The sequence below is a fragment of the Acinonyx jubatus genome, chromosome A2 (genome assembly GCF_027475565.1).
Source record: "Acinonyx jubatus isolate Ajub_Pintada_27869175 chromosome A2, VMU_Ajub_asm_v1.0, whole genome shotgun sequence".
Lineage (NCBI taxonomy): Eukaryota > Metazoa > Chordata > Mammalia > Carnivora > Felidae > Acinonyx > Acinonyx jubatus.
Window position 1 is genome coordinate 22593138 of NC_069383.1, and position 22653 is coordinate 22615790.

A 22653-nucleotide genomic window follows, 5' to 3' on the forward strand; every position below is an offset into this window, starting at 1 on the left:
ATTCCTGACCACTGCAGGGTCCCAGGCATTCGGTCAGCAGCTGTGGCTGCTGCTTGCTACTAAGGTATGAACACATCATCCCACCCATGAGCTAAGCCCAGGGTGGTCTAATTAAAACAGACACCACTTGGATCCAAATTCAGAGGACCTCGGAAGGCAGGGGCAATCGAGGCGTCATGTCCAACCACCCGCACATTTCCGGCAAGGCCTGCAAAAACTAAATCACTTCGGCCCTAGCTTGAAAAGGCGGACGTGCCACGTACGTTCCCACATGTAAGCCCCCAAGATTCTGTTCCACGTACACTCAGACTTTATTTGGTCGCCTGGGTGGGGCCAGAGAGGAGGAAGAAGAGAGGGCCGAAGGACCAGTTCAGTAGGGGTGATTCAGGGTGTATTCCATGATGGTCTGAAGCGCCAGCCACGTCTCCTGGGCCGTGGGGACGATCTGGGAGGCCGGCAGCAGGAAGCCATAGCGCCCCGTGTCCCGGAGCTCGAAGGTGAAGGAGTACTTGATGCCCTGGCTGTAGGTCCAGTCAATGGTGCTTCCGCTGGCTTTGTCTGGGGCAGGAGCAGATGCCAGAGAGCAAAGGTCAATCACTTAGAAACACTGGTACGGGCTGGGCCAACGGTCCTAAACCCGGAGCCTCATCCAGGGTTGACTGGAGTCAGCGTCTACTAAGTGCCTGCTGTTGACCAAGCAGCCTGGCTCCCTCCCAGGAAGTCCCCCAAGGGGTCTGAGCTCCAGAGGCCCAGAGAGGAGGACCGGCAGTGGATCTCCTATCACGGGGGAATGCGAGAAAGTTCTTGCCGTTGCAAAAGCCCCGCTGAAAACCACCTCCCTCCAACAGCTGCTTTGGTCAAACCTCCAAATATACCAGAGTTACCCACTTGAGTAACCAGGATCTGTCCCCTGGGGCTCTGGTCTGCAGGAGAGAGTGCAGAAGGCCAGAGGCAAAGCACAGGCCCCTCGTCTTTCTGGAGGGAATTTTGCCCAGATTTGCGGTTAACAGCGGGTAACGAAGTTGGTTTTGAATTGGGCAGGGGTGTGGGAGGTGGGCTGCGTATCCAGACTTAACCTGGCAACGCCGACTGAACCAACAACCTCTGGTGCGGTTTGAAACCCATTTCCAAACGAGGCCTGAAGTCCAAAACCAAGGCCAGCCCTCAGTAAGACCGTGGCCCGCTCATCCACCAAACCCTGGGCGCGCGGGGCGGAGGTACGTGAAGGGTGCCTGCAAGCCCTGTCACCTCTGTCCTCGGCCTCTGACTCAGTACTTCTGCATGTCGTCAGCCAGCAAACTTACTGCATTCCTCAGGGCCCTACGGGATCTGCCCCCCCACCCCCCACCTGTCCCCGACGACCCCCGTGTGCTCTCACCCTGCGGCCATCACCTAGGGCTCCATGTTGTCCCTGCTATCCCCCCAACACGCCAGTCCAGATCGCATGGCAGGGCCTTTGTTCTAGAAGGTTCCTCTGCCTGGGAGGCTCTTCCCCCAGATAGATAGCCTCTTGGCGCCCTTCCTCGTGTCCTTCAACACTGGCCCAAATTTTCCTGTCTCAAGGAGGCCTACCCTTCAACCCACCCAACTTCCATGCCCGATATTCCTGACTCCACTCACCAGGTTCTAGCTTTTCTTTTTCTCCCTAGCATTCATGGCCTAACACACTGTATCGTCTACTCATTCGTGTTTATTGTCACTCTCCCTGACTAGAACGTACGTTTCCTGATCTTCGCTTATTTCCAACTATTTGCCAAGCACAGAAAACAAGGCCTGGTACACAGCAGGTGCTCAATAAACATTTGCTGACTTAATTCCATTCTGACATAACAGTGCTCCTCGCAGGGGCATTGCACGTACAAGTAAGCTGGGAAAAGATAGGACATATTCTCTCACTGAAAGGCATTGGAGGAAGAGTATTTTTTTAAGGCGAGTTTCTTGGTGATCTACAAACGCCAGCGGAACTCTCCATCCCCTCCTAAAGCTGGACTTCACCCCAGACAAGGGGACAAAAGTTCTCAGAGGAACTGATAGGCTTGTCTGAAGGTATCGACGAAGGCAGAGTTCACTTCAGGAAAGGGCCCCACTGCTCCCCGAGGCACCGCCAAGGGCTGTTGTCCTCGCCCATGCTCCCAGATCTAGGCACACCCCTGGCTGCTTCCTCCAGGAGGGACACCGCATCAGGCAGGAAAAGCCGGCTAAGCTTCCTCCCGGTGCCACCCCAGAGACCGTGCACCCACTTACAAATCGTTTTGATGATGCTGCCGTACTTGAACTTGGTCCCATACAGAGAGGCCAGGGCCGTCACAGCAGACTTGGCCAGCTGATCCTGGAGAAAATGCCAAGCGATACCACCTGTTACGGCCAGCAACGCCAGGGCCAGGGTAGCCCAGCATCTAGCTGGGAAGTAGCCCAGCAGAGAGCACGGGGCCCCGCGCACAGCGGGAGCTCAGCAGCCCCGCGATCCCCGAACCCCGCAGGATGTTTGGCTGGCCGTGGATCACACCGCGGCTCCAGATTGAACTTGTGGTACGAGCTCAAAGTCTAGCCCTTCCCCTTGCAGTGTCATGGGACAGAAGTGACTCAGCCACTCTGTACCTCAGTTTCCCAGACAGAAAGCGAGACAAGTCCGCCTTGCCGGTCTTCCCAAGGCATCAGGGGTCCGTGGAAAGGGGTGCTGGGCACGGCAGGGCAAGCAAGGGATCAGCACATACCAGCTCGTCCCAGTCGGGGGCTGGCTCTGCCTTGTAGCCGTAGGGATACAGGAGGAGCTGGGAGTAGCTGTGGATGGAGATGAAGGCCTTGATGTTCCCGTGGCTCTTCACAAAGTCCACAATGGACTTGACCTCCACTTCGGAATTTGCAAACTTGCCCCGGTAAGTGTCCGTGCAGGGGTTGCTGCTGGCTCCGGCCACTGTGGGAGGAGAGGGGGGTAGCATTCCTTAACAGCCAAGCAACGTGGCTTCCACACCCTCAAGTTCTTTGCGTGGAAATAAGGGCGGGATGCAGGAGGGCTCACTCCCACCCTGGAATTAAGGAAAGGCCAAGGCCTTTTATAACCTGGGGGGCCTGCCTCCCTCCCCAGCCAGGTGGATGTGCCCAGAGAGGGAAGGAGGGCTCCCCAAGCAAGACCCATTCTTGCAGTGAAGGGACCACAGAGAGAAGGAGCTGAAGTTACTCTAGAAACCCCCTACATAGGTTTCAGACCTAAGTTCCAATGGGGGGCGATTTGTTTCTACGGACGAGGTGCAAGAAAATCTCAGAGGCCCTCCTCCCTCCCTGGGAGCCTCAGCGGAGAGGCTGGCATCTCTGCCCTCCCTGCTGGGGCAGGAAAGGGGTGGGGGGGGGCCAACAGGACACATGTGGGGAAGAAGCCATCTGGGTTTCCCGTCCCTGCCCCCAAATCACACTGGGCCTTACTCCCAAAGCCAGCGTCCCAGTTCCGGTTGGGGTCCACCCCAACACAGGAGGAGCCCGGTGTGAGGGATCGAGTCTTGCGCCACATGCGATTCTGAAGAAGGAACCAGACACCTATCGGTCACCGTGCTGGGCCGGGGGCCAGAGCCCGCGGAGAGCAGTGCGGGCCGTGAGCAGCCACAACCGACACGAGGCACTCCGATCAGGAGCATGGGCGTGGACACAGCACGGATCAGAAGCCACGTTCAACTGGTTGTCGGGAAGGTCTGTCTGCAAAGGGGCTCTTGGTTGAAGGAGAACAGTGGACGGCAACAGTGGACGGCGCTTGGCCAGAGGTTTCTACCGGCGGAAACAAGGTGCCCCTCCCCCCCACCCCCTGCCCGTACACGCGGGATTGGTAGCAGACTATACCTGCCATAAAAGTAAAATAAAGTTAGGAAATAAGGTCCAGGGCAGCGGGTCTGGGGGATTTTGTCCCCCCTCCCCATCCCCAGATATATGGCAATGTCTGAAGACATTTTTGGCTCTCTCAACGGAGGGTTTGAGAGTTCAGGGGCCTCATCAAGAAGGCCTAGGATGAGAACCCTGGTCCAGCAGAACAGGTCTGTTTGCCCCTCCCTCAACTTCTGGGGGTTGAGATTTGGCGTGAGTAGCCTGCGGGGCTCAGAGGCCAGGGGCCCGCCGTGTTTTCCCCAAGAACGAGAGGAAGTCTGTACCTTGCTGTGGGTGAAGGCAAAACCATCAGGGTTAGTGACAATCTCCAGGAAGATGTCCATGGAATCAAGAATGGCAGTGAGAGTGAAGTCCTGGCCATAGTCTTGTGTGATCTGGTGGGGGGGACACGCAGGCAGCGCGGGTCAGGCCAGGCATCGGCCACCCTAGAGCAACGGACATCTGCGCCTCTGCATCCCTGCTTCTGGATGCAAAGGGGAGGCCCGGGCTCCCGTGGGCCTTGACCACCAGCCCACCAGGTGAGAACCCTCCTCACCTCCCCCGGCTTACCTTCTTCGCAAACCAGACCCCGCTGGCCTGGGTAACCCACTCCCGGGAATGGATCCCCGTGTCGATCCAGATGGCGGGACGGTTGTTTCCCCCGGTGCTGAACTGAACAAGAAAAGCAAAGAGATCCAGCTCGGGTCTTATCTTGCCTCCTTGAAGGGGAGCACACGCCAGGCCAGAGGCCATCGGCTCCCTGGGTATCTCAGGTTAAGGCTTTCCTTGTGGGGCCATCACTCAGGTGAGGGGTGGGGGTGGGGCCCGCGCAGGAATCCCGCAGAACTTGGCCTCCAGCCTTCACCCTGGCCTTGGGGCAAATATGACTCAGCCAGATCTCCGGGCCCTACTCTTTTCCTCTGCCCAGAACACAGTTCTCTGTGGGGTGTCACAAATAAACCATTTTATCTGGACTACCCGGACTCTCGGATACTTTCCGCAACGGGACGCTTGCTTGAAAACACTCGGTCACTGAAAAGTTTAAGAACCGTGTGTGCCCGGGTATGCCTACGGCTAGACCAGCATAGAAATTGCGACCTTCCCAAATGTCAGCACGGGGAGTTCATTTAGCAGAGCGTTCTCGGTGACCCTGGGCTCACCCACGGGCCCCCACGCACAGATGTGGGTGCCCATTTTTGCCTAGGTGCCCGTTACCTTCAGCACATAGATGGGACGCCCCTCGTAGGTGTTGCCTATCTGGAGCTTGCTCACAAGCTGTGGGTGCTCGGCCACCAGCATATCCATGAAGCCGTAGATCTGAGAAGGGAGAGAAGGGGAGGCCGGCTGTCACCCGGACGCCTCCCCCCTGCAGCAGCGTCAGCCAGCCTGCCACAGGCCCTGCAACATAGCGGAGCCGCAGCCCAGACCACCCCCCACCCCCACCCCGGGCCCCCCGGAGACGGGGCGAGTGCCGCGCACGCCCAGGTCAGCCCTGACTCTGGCCGCACTCTGCCAGCTTGATGCAGAGCTCCGTGCCAGTGCGGAGTGGTCCCGGGGGCCCCTCACCTCCTCCAGGGTGTGGTAGGTGGTGTAGTTGAAGGTGTCGGTGGAGCGGGACCGGGCCTGGAAGGCGAACATCTGCTCCTGCTCCTCGTCCAGCAACGACTGCACGTCCTCAATCATGATCGTGTACCCGAGGCCGTGGGCCTCCAGGAAGGCCTTGACAGCCTGGATGCTGGGGAAGGGCACTCGGACGTCGATGGGAGAGCCGGGCTGGCCAGGGCCCCGCCAGAAGTCCAGCTGGAGAGGACGAGAGCGGGCACCGTCACGGTGAGCTGGGCAAGGGCCAGCCGGGAGGGGGTGCCGGCACCAGGGGGTCACGTACACCTGGGGCTGCGGTGTGGGCGTTAGGGGACAGGGACCGAGGGGAAACCGTGGGCCCTGGATGGCGTCCACCGCGGTCAGGGAAATGGCCCGGGAAGCATCGCGGAGGAGCTTCAAGACAGCAAGCAAAGAGAAGCACTAGAGAGAAGGCCCTCCCTTTGCTCGGATGCTCAAGGGCAGGAAGAGTCTGGAACTAGGAGGTTAAATCATTTCCCGACAGGAAGCAGTCCCACGGGTCCTTTCTGGGTGGCTGAGGAGAGCAGGGCCAGGCCCCAGGTGGCCCCAGGGGATGATGGGGTCCTGGGGTGGGGCCGGCTGGCCTGGGAGGAGCCCTGGGGCCTCCTGGAGGACTCCCCACTTCTTCCAACCTGCAGGTGCTCGAGGTCCTCCAGCTCCTTCACCTTCTGGACCTGGGCTTCATCGGCAGCAGAGATTCGGAGCACCTGGTGCCTGGGCAGAGAGGGAGGGGACACTGGGGGCCTGAGCAGCTCTGATTGGCCCTCCACACTCCCCAGGTGGGAGGACCATGGCATCCAGTGGCCTGGAAGCCCCAGGCTGGGCTTGAGCCCCAGGGCTGAGCAGGGGGAAGCACGAGGGGTCTTCGCAAGGGGAGGCCCAGGCTCCTTGGAGCCTTCTGGACACAGCTGCTACCCCGTCCCGGTTTAGACTATTTCTCTCTCTCTCCAAAGCCCATCAGGCCTCCTCCCACCTCCTCTCCTGAAAACTCCTCCTTCAAGCTCAGATTTCTCGGGGGCTCGGGAAGCTGCCCAGAGGGACCAGACCCCTTCCTTCTCAGCCCTGGTGCCCGGTCAGTCTGCCTCCTAGGGCGCGCTAGTCTGCTCCTCTCTGGAGTCATCCCATAAGTCAGTCTCTCTCCTCCAGACGCTGGCTGGGGGCGGAGTCCTCCCGTCTCCTGTCTGAGCACCCCCTTCCCTCCATACCCTTACCCCACAAAGTCCTCTTTGCCAAGGACAGCCCCTAGCAGCACACTCCAAATCAGCAGCCCCCTCATGCTGCGGCCAGCTGGGAACATCAACTGAGGCCGAGAGAAGGTCCCGGGGCCTTTTAAACTCTCCCAGGTCTCCCGGGTCCTTCCGACCGTGCCCGAGAGCTGGTCCCCTCCCCCCCCCCCCCCACCTTGCACCTGGGCCCTGTCCCACGGGGAGGGAGGATGAGGGCCCCGATCTCTGATATCTTCTCGCCCTCCCTGATAAAGTGGCAGGGAACAGGGCAGCTGGGGAGATAAGCCAGGCCTCAACCCCTTGGCCATGAAGTGCCAGCCTGAGCCTGAGGGTCAGCTGGGAGCCTGCTCGCCCACAGCCACGGGTACCTGCACCCGGGCCGCAGTCCTTGTTTGCTGACCGGGCAGTGGGGGAGCCAGGACTCGGAGCGGCCAGATCAGCTGGAGCCTCGTGTGGGGCGTCCCCTTCTCCCATGCTCCTGAGGGCCAGCTCTTCTGTTCCTGGGACAGAGTACGCTGGGACTCTGCCCCCATCCAGTTCCTGTACCCGCTGGCTTCTCACCACACTGGCTCTGTCCAGGGCTGCCCCTCCCCTGCGCAAGGCACATCCCGCTCTGGGGTACAGCCCCCTGAAGGGGGCTTCAAGGCCCCACTCCTCCCGGCCTCGGCGGTCTTGCGGGAGTCAGGCCACAGCGACCGCAGCTGGGGCAGGAACTTGACTCTCGCCAGTGTTTCCCTCCACCCCCACCACCACAGGGCCCAGGATCGCGGTCGCCCTTGATGGGAACTGTAACCAGATGTCATCTGAATAGAAAGCGTGGTGGTGGGAACCGGGGCCGGACCCCTGTGGGGACTGCACAGTATACAGGAGAAACCGGAACTCACAAAGGGGAATTCGCTCGGGCTCTGGATGCTGATCTCATGGTAGAAACATCTAACACAAATCCGCCCTAATCCACAGGGGGCCCCCCGACGGATACCCAGCACCATCTGGGGGCCCTGCTCTGTGTCAGGGGCTCAGGCTCGGACACTGACAACAGCCAAGGTGGCCCTTTCTGGTTTCCATCTGTTCCCTCTGCCTCCCTATCCCACCCCCTACCTGGCCTACCCTCTATGGCTGGGGCAAAGTGACCCCATTAGATTTACCCCCCCACTCTCTGCCGAGCCTAGCTCTGAGAAGACAGTAAAACACTGAATTCACCCTCAACAGACGTTGAACCTCATGAAGACTGTTCCTCTCCACTCCAGCAGCCTTGCCTGACCTCCAGGCCCCAGATAAGACCCTCTTTCTCCCCGAAGCTTCCTCTGGCTTCTTTTTCAAGTATCTACCCCTTCTCCGAATGCTCACCCCTTGCCTTATTCATTCTTCTGGCCCAGGTACTGTGCTGTGCCCTGGGATGATGCCCAAGTCACGCCGGTCCCTGATCTCAGGGAGCTCACAGTCTGGTGTGAAAAACACAAGTAACCAACCAACATGTCGGCTCTCCAAGAGGTCTTACGAGAAGCTGTCACCAAGACCAGGGTAGAAGGGCAAAAGTCTTACTGGCTTGCTTTCCTCACTGCAGGAGACCCGAGCAGTGCGTTTCCTCTGACGTGCGTGAGAGGCACCAGTAAGGCCATGGACTCTGCACTGTTGGCCTGTCCAGGAGGGTCCAGGGAAGACTTTCCCAAGAAGGTGACATTTGACCTGGGTCTTAATGACAGGATTTTGCTAGGCTGAGAAAGGAAGGGGTGTTCGTTACACTATTCGGTGCTGAAACACAAACTCACATTTACTCCTCCTTAATGTATGTCTCCCAGCGAGACTAGAAGCTTCCTCAGACCAGGAACTGTTTCTTAGCCATCTCTCCTACTCCCCCTCATCTCTCAGTGCCCTGTAACATTCTCAAGCTTTCAAATCTGTCCCCCAGCAGGAAAAAAGGTTTCGTAGAGCCTGTCTTCAGTTTGCATTATGAAAACAATATTTCTTTTTGTATTTCTAACTCTAAAGCTGTCCTATAATTTGACTCTGTTTCACGCACATTACACATGTTGTGGGGGGGGGGGGGGGTTGTTGGCTAATTCTTGGGCCTTCTGTGAATTCCTTCCAGAAAAGACAAACCCATTGCCGAAAGGAGGAGGGGTGGGGGAAGGGCCCTGCCCTGCCAAGTGGGCCTCTTGAAGCCTCCAGCCAGCCATCTAAGGTGTCCAAGAGTCATGTAATCTATTTTCTTGCAAGGTTGGAAAAGATTAATTCAATGCCGCAAGCTAAAATGAGGGCCAGCACTGGCAGGAATCTGGAAACACAATGGGAGAGGACTTTGGGTCTCAGGTGGAGGCTAGGCCTAATTCCCTGGGCCCCTCCAAAGCACCTCAGGGTGCTGAAAATTGCCTTTTGGTAAAAACCAATTTGCTAGAACGAAACCTGGGGCAGAGGGCCACAGTACTGCCTTTCCACAGTGGCTTGCTTCACATTGGTCCAAAGCAAGGGCCAAGATGAAGGCCATCGAGACCTATTAGTATGAGAAAGAAGCCACCAGCCTGGTATGCAGATTCTTGGACAAGTCACAGGGCTGAGGTCTGAACGCAAACAGAGGAAGGACAGCTGAAGCCACATGGAGTAGAGTCCAGTGTCCCTCCCTTCTTCCACAGGCCCCACATCAGGCTCTGTGCTGATGGCTCAGAACCTGGAGCCTGCTTCGGATTCTGTGTCTCTGTCTCTCTCTGCCCCTCCCCTGATCATGCTCGCGCTCTCTCTCTCTCTCTCTCTCTCTCAAAAATAAACATGAAAAAAAAAGACAATTGAGGAACCCCATTGTCTTTTGCAAGTGATTGGTCTGGGGTAGGCATGTGACTCCGTTGGCCAATAAGAGGTGAAAGGAAGCCAGCAAGGAAGCTTCTAGAAAATGTTTCTCCACTCTTGAGAAGGAGACACCTTTCTCTGGATATTATCAAGTCTGTTGCCCCACCTTTGGACTATATAATATGAAAGAATATACATTTCCTCCATATTAACTGTAAAAAGCACCGTTGTTTATTGTTTGTTGCTAACTGATGCATCTACTAAGCTTTTATTTTTTTTTATTTTTTAATTTTTAAAAAAAAATTTTTTTAATGCTTATTTATTTTTTTTTTTTCAACGTTTATTTATTTTTCGGACAGAGAGAGAGCATGAACAGGGGAGGGGCAGAGAGAGAGGGAGACACAGAATCGGAAACAGGCTCCAGGCTCTGAGCCATCAGCCCAGAGCCTGACACGGGGCTCGAACTCCTAGACCGCGAGATCGTGACCTGGCCGAAGTCAGACGCCCAACCGACTGCGCCACCCAGGCACCCCAATGCTTATTTATTTTTGAGACAGAGAGAGACAGAGCATGAACGGGGGAGGGTCAGAGAGAGGGAGACACAGAATCCGAAACAGGCTCCAGGCTCCGAGCTGTCAGCACAGAGCCCGACGTGAGGCTCAAACTCATGGCGAGATCATGACCTGAGCCGAAGTCGGCCGCTCAACCAACTGAGCCACCCAGGGGCCCCTCTACTAAGCTTTTAAAGTGCTTGTGTTGTCAGAAGACAATACAATTTTAGCTTAGGGGAGCCTTTATGTGAAATGGGAAAAGGCATTAGTCTCCCTCTGGGCAGACATAGTCCCTCATCCTCTCAGCAGAATGTTTTTGTGCAGTGTACAAACTGGACAACTATCCATGGCAACCCTGTTGCCAGAGAGTGCCCAAGCATGATAAACAGAGGCTCTAAGACAATGCTTAAAGATCCCCAAACTAAAACCTAGAAAATGGGTTGTTATAAAGGCAGGAGAATCAGTTCCCCATGTCCATATTGGGGATCAAAGGAGACAGTGGACAAGAGGGATCCTCGCAGAGAGCACAAATGGGCACAGTCAAAATGACTGGATGCAGGAGCTGGATGAGACTTCAGCTGTCTCCCTTCGGCACGTGTGTTTCAGGCTGTATGTGGTACACTCGTGCGAATGGGAAGAGAAGTCTATGAGAATTTGAGGCAGCTAAGCGGTGGACTGTAATGAACACATCTCATTTTCCCTGCCCGGCGTCCTCCTCCTTCCGAAGGACCACCCCTCCCGACTCTAACCACCCCACCCCCACCCCCGCTCTTGGAAGAACCAATTAGTTCCATTTCCCCCCCCCCTCAAGCTTTATCAAGGAGGCTTTCTATCACACGTACCTAAAAAACAAAACCAACCAACAAAAAACACAGCCTCTGCCTTCCGAAAAGAGCAAAAAACAGGAGAGGGAATGCCTTCCAAAAGTAAATCGCCACAAACCTATTATATGATTGGGGAGATCACGTGCACATCCCTCAGCCTCAGTTTCCTCATCAACGTATTGAGAGAGTAGGACAGAATGATCTCCTTGGTCTCTTCTAGAGGTAACGCTTTATGATTCTAGGACATTTGTATTCTGTACCCCTGAACGAATCACAGCCGTGATGACAGGTCTGGGTAGGGGAGAGATTGGCTCTCCAGGTTTGTGAACAGATCAGAGCAGAGCCACAAGGGTCCTGGGGCCTGTGATGGATGAGTGTTCCCAGGACAGTGCGGGTGGAGAGGGGCCACGTCTTGCGGAGGCTGCAGGGGGGGGGCCGCAGGGGGAGGCTGCGTGTCTCGGGGGCTTCATGAAAGGCTGGGAGGACGAGACCCTGGTGGCAGCCTCCTTGAGTTTCGCTTTCCTAACGGAGCGCCCAGTAGGACCTATTTGTTTGCTTTGAAGCTGCAGAACTCCCACTTTCAAGTGGCTAGCGTGTGTCTCCAAAAGGGAGGCAGAATCTGCATCCCAAAGACAGAAACACTCAATGGGTTTTTAGGAAGCGTCAAGTCAGAAGCGAAATCTCAGAACAGAGATGTGGAAGAGAGAAGACCTAAGCAGGAATGTCCCATAATGTAAAAAAAAAAAAAAAAAGAAAAAGAAAAGAAAAAGAAAAAGAAAAAAAAAAGAAAACGGGGGAGGGGAGAGGCAACGTGGGAACCGGGTCAAGAGGGTGGAGGAGAAGGAGGGGCTGTCTCACAAAGGGACACGAACCAGCTCCAAAGCCAGTGTCCAGTTGAAGGGTTTTACTTTCCACATTGTATTTCCCTTCTGTATGCCCAGGTCAAATTTTGTGAAATGTTACCCTGCGTTCTTAACTGTGCTTTGGGGACTTGATGGGGGGAGGGCAGGAGGGCAGATGGGGAGCCACAGAGTTTGGCCAAGACAGCAAGAGGTGAATGAGGAGCAAGCCGGACCAACGGATTTGCGAACACGTCGTCGTTGCCAAGGACTGTCCCACATACTTGGGGAAGGAGAACATTGGAAGGCGGAACAGGCTAAAGTTGTCCTTCGGGACACCGGCCCCCTCCCCCCCATCCCCAGAAGAACATGACTTGCCCCCCCCAAGCTCAAGATGTGTCCTGACTTCACCCGTGTGTGGAGCACTGACAGGCTGACGTTCCCTGGATTCTCTCAGCCTGTAGCAAGTGGCTGTCTGGGCCTTCTTAGTTTTCTGAAGAAGCTTTCTTGTTTGTTTTTTTTTTTAATTTAATTTTTTGATTTCAGTAAAGTCATTTTCTCTCTGGGCCGGTCGGGGGCGGTCAGAGGGGAGATGGCAGAGGGCGGGGAGTGGGGGTGGGGAGAGCTAAGGGCTCCTCACTGGACTCCCTGGACCGCGGCCACTCGGCCATCGCTCTCCACCTCTGCCACCCGCCTGCCCTCACACAGGACTCTTTCAGGTTCCAAACTGCCTGCCTGGTTTGTTTTTTTAAGAAAGCAATAACCGCAGCACATTCACTGTGGTTCTTTATAGCTTTCCATATGTATAATCACTCTTTCTCTCTTCAGTTTTTCCAATGTTTTTTTCTTTTAAATAAATGCTCATAAATTTTACTGGTGAGAAGGATGAAAAAACATAACCTAAAAAGAGCAGTTTGTTGGAAGGGGGGGGTGGGCAAAAAAAAAAACAACAACCAATCAGGCAGCATGTAGAAAAACTGAACTCCTGTTTGGCATTATATACCCCAGAAATGAAAAACAAAAATATTCAGATTTTATGAAAAAGAGATTATTCTGTAATATCTCTAAAACTCACATGTTTAAGTATTGAGCTTTCACTTGATAAACTCCTCCAACCGTCACGTCCCTGGGCTTGCTGAGGAGACCCCCTCGGTCATAGGAAGAAGAGGCCTCGCTTTAGTCTTCTCCCAGATGTTAGGTTCATGCAGGGCCTCGCGAGTCCAGAGACCCCCAGCCTTCATACCTGTAAGATGAGGGGGTTGGGCCAGAAGCTTTGAAAGGGCCCTGGAAAGTTCTGTGGCTTAATCATTTAGCCAGTCACTTGATTACCTAGAGCAAAGAAACTGATTCAGAGACCCCCTTCAGATCTTCTCTCCCTTCTGAGAAGCAGCAGCTGACTGCTGGCTGTCTTTCCAATATCCATTCTCCCCTTTCTCCTTCCCAGCAGAACTCTAATTTCACTGGGGGCAGCAATGTGCCTAGCTATAAAGTGATTTCCTAGCCTCCCTTGCAGCTGAGCATGGCCACCGACACAGTCCCAGCCAATAAAGTGTAAGTTGAAGTCCGTGGATCGCCCAACTCAGCCACTGGCTCACGTTTGTTGCCCTTGCCCCCTCATCCTGCCTGGAATTCAGTCACGTGATGGAGGTAGACTGGAGGTCAAAATGATGGCCGAGTGACAAAACAGAACAGTCCAGAAAGGTCTGGGTCCCCAGCGCGCCAAGGAGTCAGGTTCAGTCAGGTGGGCTGGTCTACCCACCTCAGGCAACTTATTACATGAAAAAAAATAATAAAACCCCGATCTGCTAAAGCCATTCTGTCACCTAATGCTAAACCTAGTTCTAATCCGTACGAGGACGAGGACGAGAAGCACTCTTTTGACAAATACTGAGTACCCACTGTGCACCTGACAGGAACTGAGGGTGAATAACCCGAACGTGGTCCCTACCCTTACAGAGCAGTCAAACTAGTGGCAAAGAAAAGCAACAAAGAAGTCAGTTACTATCACTGTAATCGAGGAAGTACGTAAGGCCTCGGCAAAGAGAATAGATCTACTTCTCATGGATGGTCCTAGAAGGACTAAGTGAGGAAATTATACTGAAGGGGAAAATTTAAGGAGTGGGTCATTTGGAGGGAGAGTGAGAGGAGAGAATGTTCCAGAGAAGGAGGAGCACAGGCAAGGGCTTCCAGTTGGGAAGGAGCCGAAGGAGCTGTGAGGAGGTCAGAGGGCTTGGGGCTGATGACCAAGGTGTTCAGGCAAAGCGGGAGAGGTGTGCAGGGCCAGCCACGCGGCACCTTGGGCTGGGGAGGGGGGGGGGTGTTAAATCACTGAAGGGTTTTAAAGAGAAAGTTGCCTTTCAAGAAGACTGCCATCTGTAAAACAGCTTCAGCCCCAACTCTTGTGAGCCTGTTGGCCTCACAGAGGTCTTTCCAACATGGCTGTGAGAACAAGCTCTTGGCCCCTGGTCCTGAGGGGCTCTGGGCAAGACTCAGGTCCCAGGCCTGCCTCTCAGTCACTGGGCGCCCTTTGGCTATTATCCTCATCCTGAGCCTCTTGATTTGAAAATAAAAACAGTGAGAGTCTTACTTCTCGGAGCTGTGAGGAGCCAATGTGTTGAAACCTGTCATGCGCTTGGAACCATGAATGGCACACGGTACATGCTAGAAACGGTTATTATTTTCACTGTTGTTACTGAGAAGCTCATCAGGGTCCAGACCCTCCTGCCTCTAGGGCCATGCCTCTCCAGCATGGCATTGGCATCACCTGGTCCCATGCCCAGAGGTTCTTTCTGATTCAGGAGGTCTTGGGTGGCCTGAGAGTTTGTATTTCCAGCAAGCTCCCACGTGATGCTGAGGCCTGTGGTCTGCAGACCAGGGCTAGGCTAAGGCAGCCCCTTGGCAATACTCTGGCAAAGGATGACCAGCGTCCCGCTGTTGTAACCACCCTCGGTCCTAACAGATAATGGCAAAAGGTGGGAGACCCAAGGCCCCAACTCCCCCCCTCCCCCAAACTCAAATGTGTTCTTCTGGGTGACAGGAAAGCAGGTGGTTCTCAGCCTTTAAGGGACCTCAGAACTCCTGGGGCAGATGGTAAAAATACACATTTGGGGGGGGGAGGGGGTACACCCCAGAGATTGTTTCACTCTGGGAATGAAACCCGAATATCTTCACATTACTCCCCATGGATTCTGCTGCCAATGTGGCCACAGGTCACACTTGGACAAATGGAGACATAGTGGTTTTGGAGTTAGACAAACCCGAGTTCAAAACCCCTTTGACAACTTCCCATTCATGTGATCTTGTGTGGCCTTTAAAATCTCTCTGAATCGGGGCACCTGGGTGGCTCAGTTAAGCATTCAACTCTTGATTTCACTCAGGTCATTATCTCACAGTTCGTGGGGTTGACCCTTGCATTGGGTTCTGCGCTGACAGCATGGAGATTGCTTGGGATTCTCTCTCTCTCTCTCTCTCTCTGTCTGCCCCTCTCCTACTCATGCACATTCTCTCTCTCTCTTTATAATAAATAAATAAACATTAAAAAAACCTGTCCAAATAATCATCATACTTTCCTTATCTGAAATACAAGCGTATTAATACTGATAATATCAGGGCACCTGGGTGGCTCAGTCGGTTAAGTGTCCGACTTGAGCTCGGGTCATGATCTCACAGTCCGTGGGTTCGAGCCCCACGTCAGGCTCTGTGCTGACAGCTGGGAGCCTGGAGCCTGCTTCAGATTCTGTCTCCCTCTCTCTCTGCCCCTCCCCTGCTCATGCTCTGTCTCTCTCTCAAAAATAAATAAAAACATTAAGAAAAAAAAATTTTTAAACACTGATAATATCCTCCCCAAGAGGCCCAAATTAAAATATTTGCACAGAGGGTACAAAAGTTATAATCATGCACTCCGGTGTATAAAGGTATAACTTGCTTTATTTATCTGTAGCTTATACTAATTTAGCCCATGGCCTCATATTCCCACTAATAGCAGAAAACTTTAGCTTGGAAATTCTACCTCGCTCAAATCACTTCCAGCTTTAAAAAAAATCTGTCTCCTGGGAGAAACCACAGCGCAAATCGGGATGCTTTCCTTCTTTTGGCTCTTCCCCTGGAGAGGATCTGGGTTCTTCAGGTGTTCATTACCCTGACTTGCTCAGGCCTCCTCATGGCATGGCAGGTCCTGGGCACAGGCATCCCCAGTCGATGGCCACTGTGCCACCATGGCCGCTGGCCGCATGGCCCCCAGGCTCGGCCTTCTTGCTTCCATCCCAGGCCTCCTCACCATTTCTTTGCTCAGAGCACTACGCAGCTCAGAGTGTACCCAGCCTCGTGGGTACACTCTAATAACCTGCCTAGACCCCTTGGCTCGGCCATTGTTAATCTGCTTCTTCATTGCCCTTTCGGACCTGGGCCTTACCTAGAGTTCCGATCACTACCCATCCCCTCCATCTACCAATTTAACCTCTATCTCCTTTTAGGGTGGAAAGAGGGACTTGTTCTCACTTCACCCTCCTTTCTTCCATGTGTGCGATTTAGAGTAAAACTCCGTGCTCTGTGTCCTGCAGGGGCCAGCTCCCGGGTACCCACAATCCTCCTCTTTTGCAACAAAACCAAAGTCTGGCCCTTGCAAATGAAAGTCTCGCTTTCTGCCTCAGACGTGCACAGACCCACCCAGCATTGCTGTTGACCTCCAGCTTCTTCAGAGTACCTGCCTTGCCCTGAGGGCAGGGCAAACAGGCCCACTATCTCTGCTCCCCAGGGGTGGAGGAAGGCGGAAAGTATTAGGAACAACCTCAGGAGGGGCGCCTGGGAGGCTCCATCGGTTAAGCGTCCAACTCTTGGTTTTGGCTCAGGTCATGATCTCGTGGTTTCGTAAGTTTGAGCCCCGTGTCGGGCTCTGCGTTGTCAAGCGTGGAGCCTGCTTGGGATGCTCTCTCTCTCTCTCTCTCTCTCTCTCTGCCCTTCCCCTGCTCATGCTGTCTCTGTCTCTCTCAAAATAAATAATATAAATAAATAAATAAATCTAAAAAAAAAAAAAATAAAGAAACCTCAGGATTGGGAGGGGGTGCATCTTGTTTCTTCTATCTCAAAATATTCTCCCTTCTCTCCCTTAAATAAAGTGCTTACTTAGTAAATGCCGGGCCGGGACTAACCGCTCAGCGCAGGACAACCATGGTGACTGTGGCAAAGAGGGGGGGCGGAAAGAGGATTTCCTCTCCCTGGATGTGTGGGGCTTTGCTGTGCTGGCCCTGACTGGCCGTGACTCTGTCCAGGACCAGCAGAGACTGAGAGGGTGCCCAGGAGGCGCAGGTCACAAACCAGTGACTTGTTCACTCTTCTTTAGAGGGTGAATGGGATCTTCAAAGAGGGGGAGTCTTAAATGAACCCCTGACCCCTACCAACATATGAAATGAAGCAAGAAGAGGAGGAAGCTGCCTGCCTGTCCCCACCTCTCCCTCAAGGTGCCGGAAATGTCGCCACTGGAGAGCCACTGCTTTTGATCAAACATTGTCCCCTCCAGGATCATCTTAGGATGTAAACACCAAGGGGACAATGTGCCTACTAGCAGCCCCCAGCAGGTGCATTGTCTGCCGTGGGCCTGGAGGACCCACATTTTGCAGGATGAGCAAGTGTAAGGTCGGCTGGCCCCTCAACCCCCCTGAGTACCTGGGGACTGAAGAGGCGTTTCAAGTGCCCCTCTCCCCTCCTCAATGCGAGCCCAAAGGGGTTGGTGGCCAGCCCCAGAGGCCATCAAGCCTGTTCAAACTTGTATTTATCTCCTAAGTGGTCAAGGTTGGGGTGTGGGGAACAGGAGGCATCACTTGGGTTTCAGGAGGAGCCCCAGTCCTCGGGGAAGGGAATGAAACTTCCCGCTCTGCCCTCGGTGGTGTTGCTAGTAGGGGTGATTCAAGGTGTGCTCCATGATGGTCCGAAGCGCCAGCCATGTCTCCTGGGCCGTGGGGATGATCTGGGAGGCCGGCAGCAGGAAGCCATAGCGCCCCGTGTCCCGGAGCTCGAAGGTGAAGGAGAACTTGATGCCATTGTCATAGGCCCAGTCGACAGTGATCCCGCTGGCCACATCTGGATGTAAAAGGGCAATGAAAAAAAAATTGAAAAAAAAAAAAGGGCAAAGAAATGCCCCCCCCAAAGGAAGAATAGGGTGTTTTGCTAAGAGGCATCCTGAGTGGTAAGTGGGCCCTGGGAGCTTGACCCCAACTCACCCCGGACAACATCAAGCTTCCTGACCCAGGCCTCAACCTGGGCCACCCCCTGCCCTCTCTCCCCATTCTCTCCCCCCGGCAAAGGGAAAGCTCTTCGAGGCCACCACCCTTAACATCTCCTCTCTCAGGGACCATCACAGAGCCAGGCATTGGGAGTTGGGCATTAATTAGTGCTGCAGAGAAGCAGCTGCCTGTTTCTGGGTGCCACCACTCACCCCTCTATTCCGATTGGAAACCAGCTCTGACTCAGCCCGGTCAGACCTATGGCCCTGTGGCCAACCAGTGCTGCCAGTCGGCCAAGAGACTGCACGCGCCCACCCCCCCCAACCCCCCCAGTGGATGTGGTGCCGAAAGCAGCAGCCAGGGGAAGGCTCACTCACAGAGGGTGGTGCTGATGCTGCCATAAATGTACTGGATCCCGTGGACCTCATACAGGGCCTGCGCTGCGTCCTTGGCAAGATCGTACTACAAGATTACATCCAGAGGGTGAGAGGCCGGGGCTCCCCGTGCTCCCACACCCTCACCAGCTGCTGAGAAACAGGAACTCAGGAGTCCTGGAAGTTGGATATGTAGATGACTCTCATGAGAAGGGAGCACAGCACCTCCAGCTTTGAACTTGACCACATGTGAGCACAACAAGCTCTCCTCTCCTTCCTACCATGGGGTCAACTGGTCCAGACCCTTGTTTCAGAGTGAGGGCCTCAACCCTGTGGGAGCCTGCCTGATGCCTCCCCCAAGCCCCCAGCAGCCAAGCTCACCAACTCCTTCTGGTTTGGAACAGGCTCCGGTGAGTGGCCGTAAGGGTACATGAGCATCTGAGAGTAGCTGTGAATGGAGATCAGAGCCTTGATGTTCCCATGGGATGTGATGAAGTCCACGATGGCAGCCACCTCTGGCTCCGACTGAGGGGAGGGCCCACGATAAGTCTCAGAGCAGGGGTTGTTATTAGAACCATTTCCTGGAAGAAAAATAAAAGCACCCAGAGGCTTCAAATTCCAAGGCTTGGGAAAGACACTTAATGCTCACAAAATATCCAGCTACTCCTCCACATTTCCCAGCCTCCTTTGCAGTTTGGTTGAGGCCATGTGACCACTTCCGGCCAATGAGAATGTGAGCAGTAATGAGGTGTCACTTCTAGCTGGAGGCTCGTAAGAGCAGGCATGACTTCTCCACACTCTCCTCAGTCTATGTGGTTGAAAGCAAAAACCTCTAGATGGAGGAAGCATCCCGGATCCTTCTCTCACGATTGGGAGAAAGCTGCCAAGGAGAGTCACCTACCCACATTGAGCTTCCTGTGCATGAAAAGCAAACTTTTACTATATTAAGCCACTGAGATTTGGATGGGTATTTATCACAAACCCTAGTCTTAGAGGGCCAACCACACCACGACTCAGCGACTCTCTTGCCCTGTAGAGAGCTTCACTGGCTTGTCCTTTGGTTAAGTCCTCACTTGTTCCATTAGAAAAGTGGGCCTTCTTCGGCAGCTGCCTTCAGAAGAAACTCTAGGTCTCCAACCCTGGCTTCCTCAATGAGCAGCCACCCCTATGAGCTGACCCTTCTGTGCCGACTGTCCACTGCCATGCGGAAAACTTGGTCAGTTGAGCGCTCAGACTTAGCATCTGCTCAAGCTTTGCCACAGCTGTGGCCCCAGGAGCAACATGAACTTGGGGCCAAAAAGAGAGAGACTAGATCCCCATAGCTGCCTGAAGCCGGTCTGGGAGCCACAGATGTAAAGAGCCTTTGACAATTCTTCTTGGGGACCTAAGTTGGGGGAGAGGACAAAGAGGAACTGACCTTCTATTCTGTTTGCAAATTTCACTTGCCCCTATCTCCTAGATTCTTTGCTCTCCATTTCTTTTCTTCCTCTTCTGTCTGCCTGCCCTCCCCAGGGGCCACGTCATGGGGGGCTGGGCTGTGGGTTGGTCAAGATTTGGGGGTTATTTGGAAGGAGCCATCCCTGTTCTTCCTCTTCTTCCTCCTTCCTGAAATGATTGCGCACAAGCCCAATGCAGAGGTCAGGGATCACCCCAACTTCTGGAGCCTCCCAAGGATGCCAGAGGACCCCCCGCTCCCAGACCCTCAGGGCAGTGCACTGGCCCAAGGACTAGGGGGCCTGGCCCATGGACTGGTTCGGATGCTGCACTAGGATTGCAGCAAACCGGTCCTCCCCAAGAGCGCAGGGGAGGGCAGCGTGAGTGGGAGGGATGGTCTACAGATTACTCATTATGCAGCAATTAAATTAAGGCAATGATAAAACCATAAACAAAATCTTCCAGCCTGAGTCACCAACCCAGACACACACTATTTCTGTCCACAGGCAGGCCCCGAGGCAATTCTGTCACCGGGGAGTGAGACCCCCCTCGTCTGCGGGTCCTCGGGCCCGGGGCGGGGACCCTGGTGAGAAGGGGATGTGCCTGCAGGAAGCAAGGGTGAGGAGCGGCCCCACAGGCTGGACAGTGGCCCTGTTTGTTGTGTCTGCCGGGAGCTTCTGCACCTGCTACACTTGATGAATGACAAACAGCAACAGATGAGCAGAGCGGGGGAGGCTGAAAGCTTTGTCTGCGTTTGCAGCCCACGCAAGGAAAGCGGTTCCCCTGCCAACGACCAGGTGGCTTTGCCCAAATATGGAGAAACACTTCAGGCCATTAGTTCTGGTTTGAGCTAAGCAGCATAAACTAATCTTCCCCTGACCAAATGGGAATTAGCTGCCTGCCTCTCTCTGACGTTCATAGTCAAAGTCCTCTGAGCCTGCCTGTGTCACAAGTACCTGCTAATGGATTCATTAGCTATTTATTTTTCCTTCTCTGAAAATGTAATTTGTAGCAAGGGGAAATCTCTGGAAGGACATGGTAAATTATTAAAAGCAGTAATCTTTGGGTGGTGGGATTACGGGAGCTTTTTGTCCCCTCTGGGCTTTTTTTTTTTTTCCATACATTTTTTTTTTTTTTTTTTTTTTTTACATTGTATATATACTGATTTCCTCCAGCCCCCTGTGGTGAAACACACAAAAGTTATTTTCTTTAAAAGGTAATTTGTCTTTCTGCTAGCCAGTCTGTCTCAGGGTCCATGGGTACTCACTTCAGCCGGTTCTGAGGGGCCCTCGCGGATTGCAACTTGGGGCAAAGGGGCTGGTCATTTGAAGGTGAAAACACCCATTTTTACACGGTTGTGTTCCCTTACACAAGTGGTTACACACACAGTGCCAGATCCTCAGGCAGCCCCCACACCATGGGCTGAGCGCCTTGCTCTGGATGCTTTAGATGCTTATTTTTCAATGAAAACAGACTGAAAGAAGCTAGATTTTCAGTGATGGGCAGATCTACAACGTTCTGTCTCATTGGTCTGGCCATCCATCTGCGGATCTGCTTTTCAACGGCAATGGCACTGCCTCCTGTGGGGCCAAACTCCGACCCCACCACACCCCCAGAATAGGGGGTGCCCACGCAACCTGTCTTGGCTAGACCCAGGATCCCATTCATCAAATCGCTGCATTCCCAGGGTCCACATACTAGTCCCGAGGCTTTCTGGAGACCTCAGTTTCCCCATCTAATCCCTACGTCCCCGGTGTGGTAAGGGTGATAATCAGGAAGAACACCAAGAACTTGAGAGGAAGCTGCCCACCTCTGCCTGGAAGAAATATGGCCCTGCAGATAGATACGCACCAGTCCATCAGCCCAGGATTACGAAGCAACTGGGTCGCAAGTAAAAACCAGGCTCAAGACAGTGTCAGTGATAAGAACTTGGCTTATTTTAGACTTAAACTACTGTTCTGGCCTCCCCAGAGGGCAAATTTCAGGTCATGACTCTCGGGAAATGAGTTTGAAGGCATTTTCTCTTGGTGGGCTCCCTACAAGGAAGGGCTGGAGAGATCTGGGGGGCATATACACTCTAGGGTTTGAACAACCAGCAAGACTATCTTGTCCCTCCTGAAGGGACAACCGGAAGACTCTCTTGTACCTTTCCCTGCCATATTTAGGATTTGACCCCTGCAGCAAGGAGCCGTTTCCCGCATTTCCCACGAAGCTGGAGCGGATGCGTACGTTGCCCACGCATGTGCAACCCCTCCCCATATCGCACAGCCAGTCCTAGGCGTGTGCTTGCCTGTTCCTGCCATGACTCACTCGCATTAACTAACTACATTGCCTCTCCGGTTATGAGTCCACATAACCTGACTGTGTGAGAGACGTGCCAAGACACCCTTCTCCAGCCCTGCCCCCAGGTCCAGCAGATCGCCATACCTCCAAAACCTGACTTCCAGTTCCTGTTAAGATCCACACCGATGCAGAAGATTCCAGGTCTGGTGGACTTGTTCTTCCGCCACAGGCGGTTCTGAAAAGCCCAGGGCGGGGGACATTCACCCCTTTCCCAGGGATGGAAGCCTCCGACATCCTGTCCTAGGAAGGGGTGGGGGGTGTCTGGTGGGACAGAGAGGGGCAAAAGGAAGGAATGTCTAGGGCAGGATGGGGCTGCTACGAGGCTGGGCCAAGACTGCGGATCACCTATGGTTAAAGCTGTGGTGTGGGGGGAGGCCCGAGGACAGGCTGCCAACAGTGGGCAGCAGGACAGGGGTTGAGTCGCAGCTGCAGTACCTGAGTCACCTGCCTGCCTTCGTGAGACTCTCCACCAGGAGCCCCTGAGGGGCCAGCCCCCAGTGAACCTCAGCTCAGCTTCCCAAAGCCACAGTGACCGTTCCTGCACGCCCCGCCCCCCAGAGCTGACCCTGACCCCTGACCCTCTCCCTCCCGAAT

The 22653-nt window shown here is 54.2% G+C and overlaps 2 protein-coding genes across 6 annotated transcripts in view; both read right to left on the reverse strand.

Moving 5' to 3' along the window:
- Positions 1-287: 287 nt before the first annotated feature.
- On the reverse strand, positions 288-6837 carry CPA1 (carboxypeptidase A1). 2 transcript variants are annotated; one of them, XM_015071054.3, is made up of 10 exons: positions 6681-6837; positions 6102-6183; positions 5416-5649; positions 5065-5166; positions 4420-4521; positions 4134-4244; positions 3421-3511; positions 2715-2914; positions 2245-2329; positions 288-558 (listed from the first exon to the last, which is right to left on the reverse strand). In XM_015071054.3, exons 1-10 carry the CDS (start codon positions 6764-6766, stop codon positions 371-373), a joined length of 1281 nt encoding a protein of 426 aa, XP_014926540.3. In that variant the 5' UTR covers positions 6767-6837; the 3' UTR covers positions 288-370. The 2 variants fall into 2 exon arrangements, with proteins under 2 accessions (XP_014926540.3, XP_053074051.1); XM_053218076.1 differs by lacking the exon at positions 2245-2329 and adding an exon at positions 2149-2150 and having other exon boundaries at positions 385-552; positions 2711-2914.
- A 5929-nt stretch (positions 6838-12766) lies between these two features.
- CPA5 (carboxypeptidase A5) overlaps positions 12767-22653 on the reverse strand; it is a 47874-nt gene continuing 37987 nt past the window's right edge. For 2 of the 4 annotated variants that reach the window (XM_053218079.1, XM_053218077.1), the window contains exons 9-13: positions 22144-22234; positions 18664-18863; positions 18286-18370; positions 15305-17765; positions 12767-15025 (exon numbers count right to left, since the gene is read on the reverse strand). In XM_053218079.1, the coding sequence (XP_053074054.1) occupies positions 17578-17765; positions 18286-18370; positions 18664-18863; positions 22144-22234 (564 nt within the window). In that variant the 3' untranslated portion in view covers positions 12767-15025; positions 15305-17577. The remainder of the gene's footprint in view (positions 15026-15304; positions 17766-18285; positions 18371-18663; positions 18864-22143; positions 22235-22653) is intronic. The other 2 variants (XM_015071050.3, XM_053218080.1) reach the window with 2 other exon arrangements.

Coding starts and splice junctions, on each gene's coding strand:
- CPA1 (XM_015071054.3), bottom strand. CDS start 6,766: ATGTTCCCAGCTGGCCGCAGCATGAGGGGGCTGCTGATTTGGAGTGTG. Junction 5,650..6,101: donor AGGACCTCGAGCACCTGCAG/GTTGGAAGAAGT, acceptor CGTCCTCTCCAG/CTGGACTTCTGGCGGGGCCC. Junction 2,330..2,714: donor CCCCCGACTGGGACGAGCTG/GTATGTGCTGAT, acceptor CATTTTCTCCAG/GATCAGCTGGCCAAGTCTGC.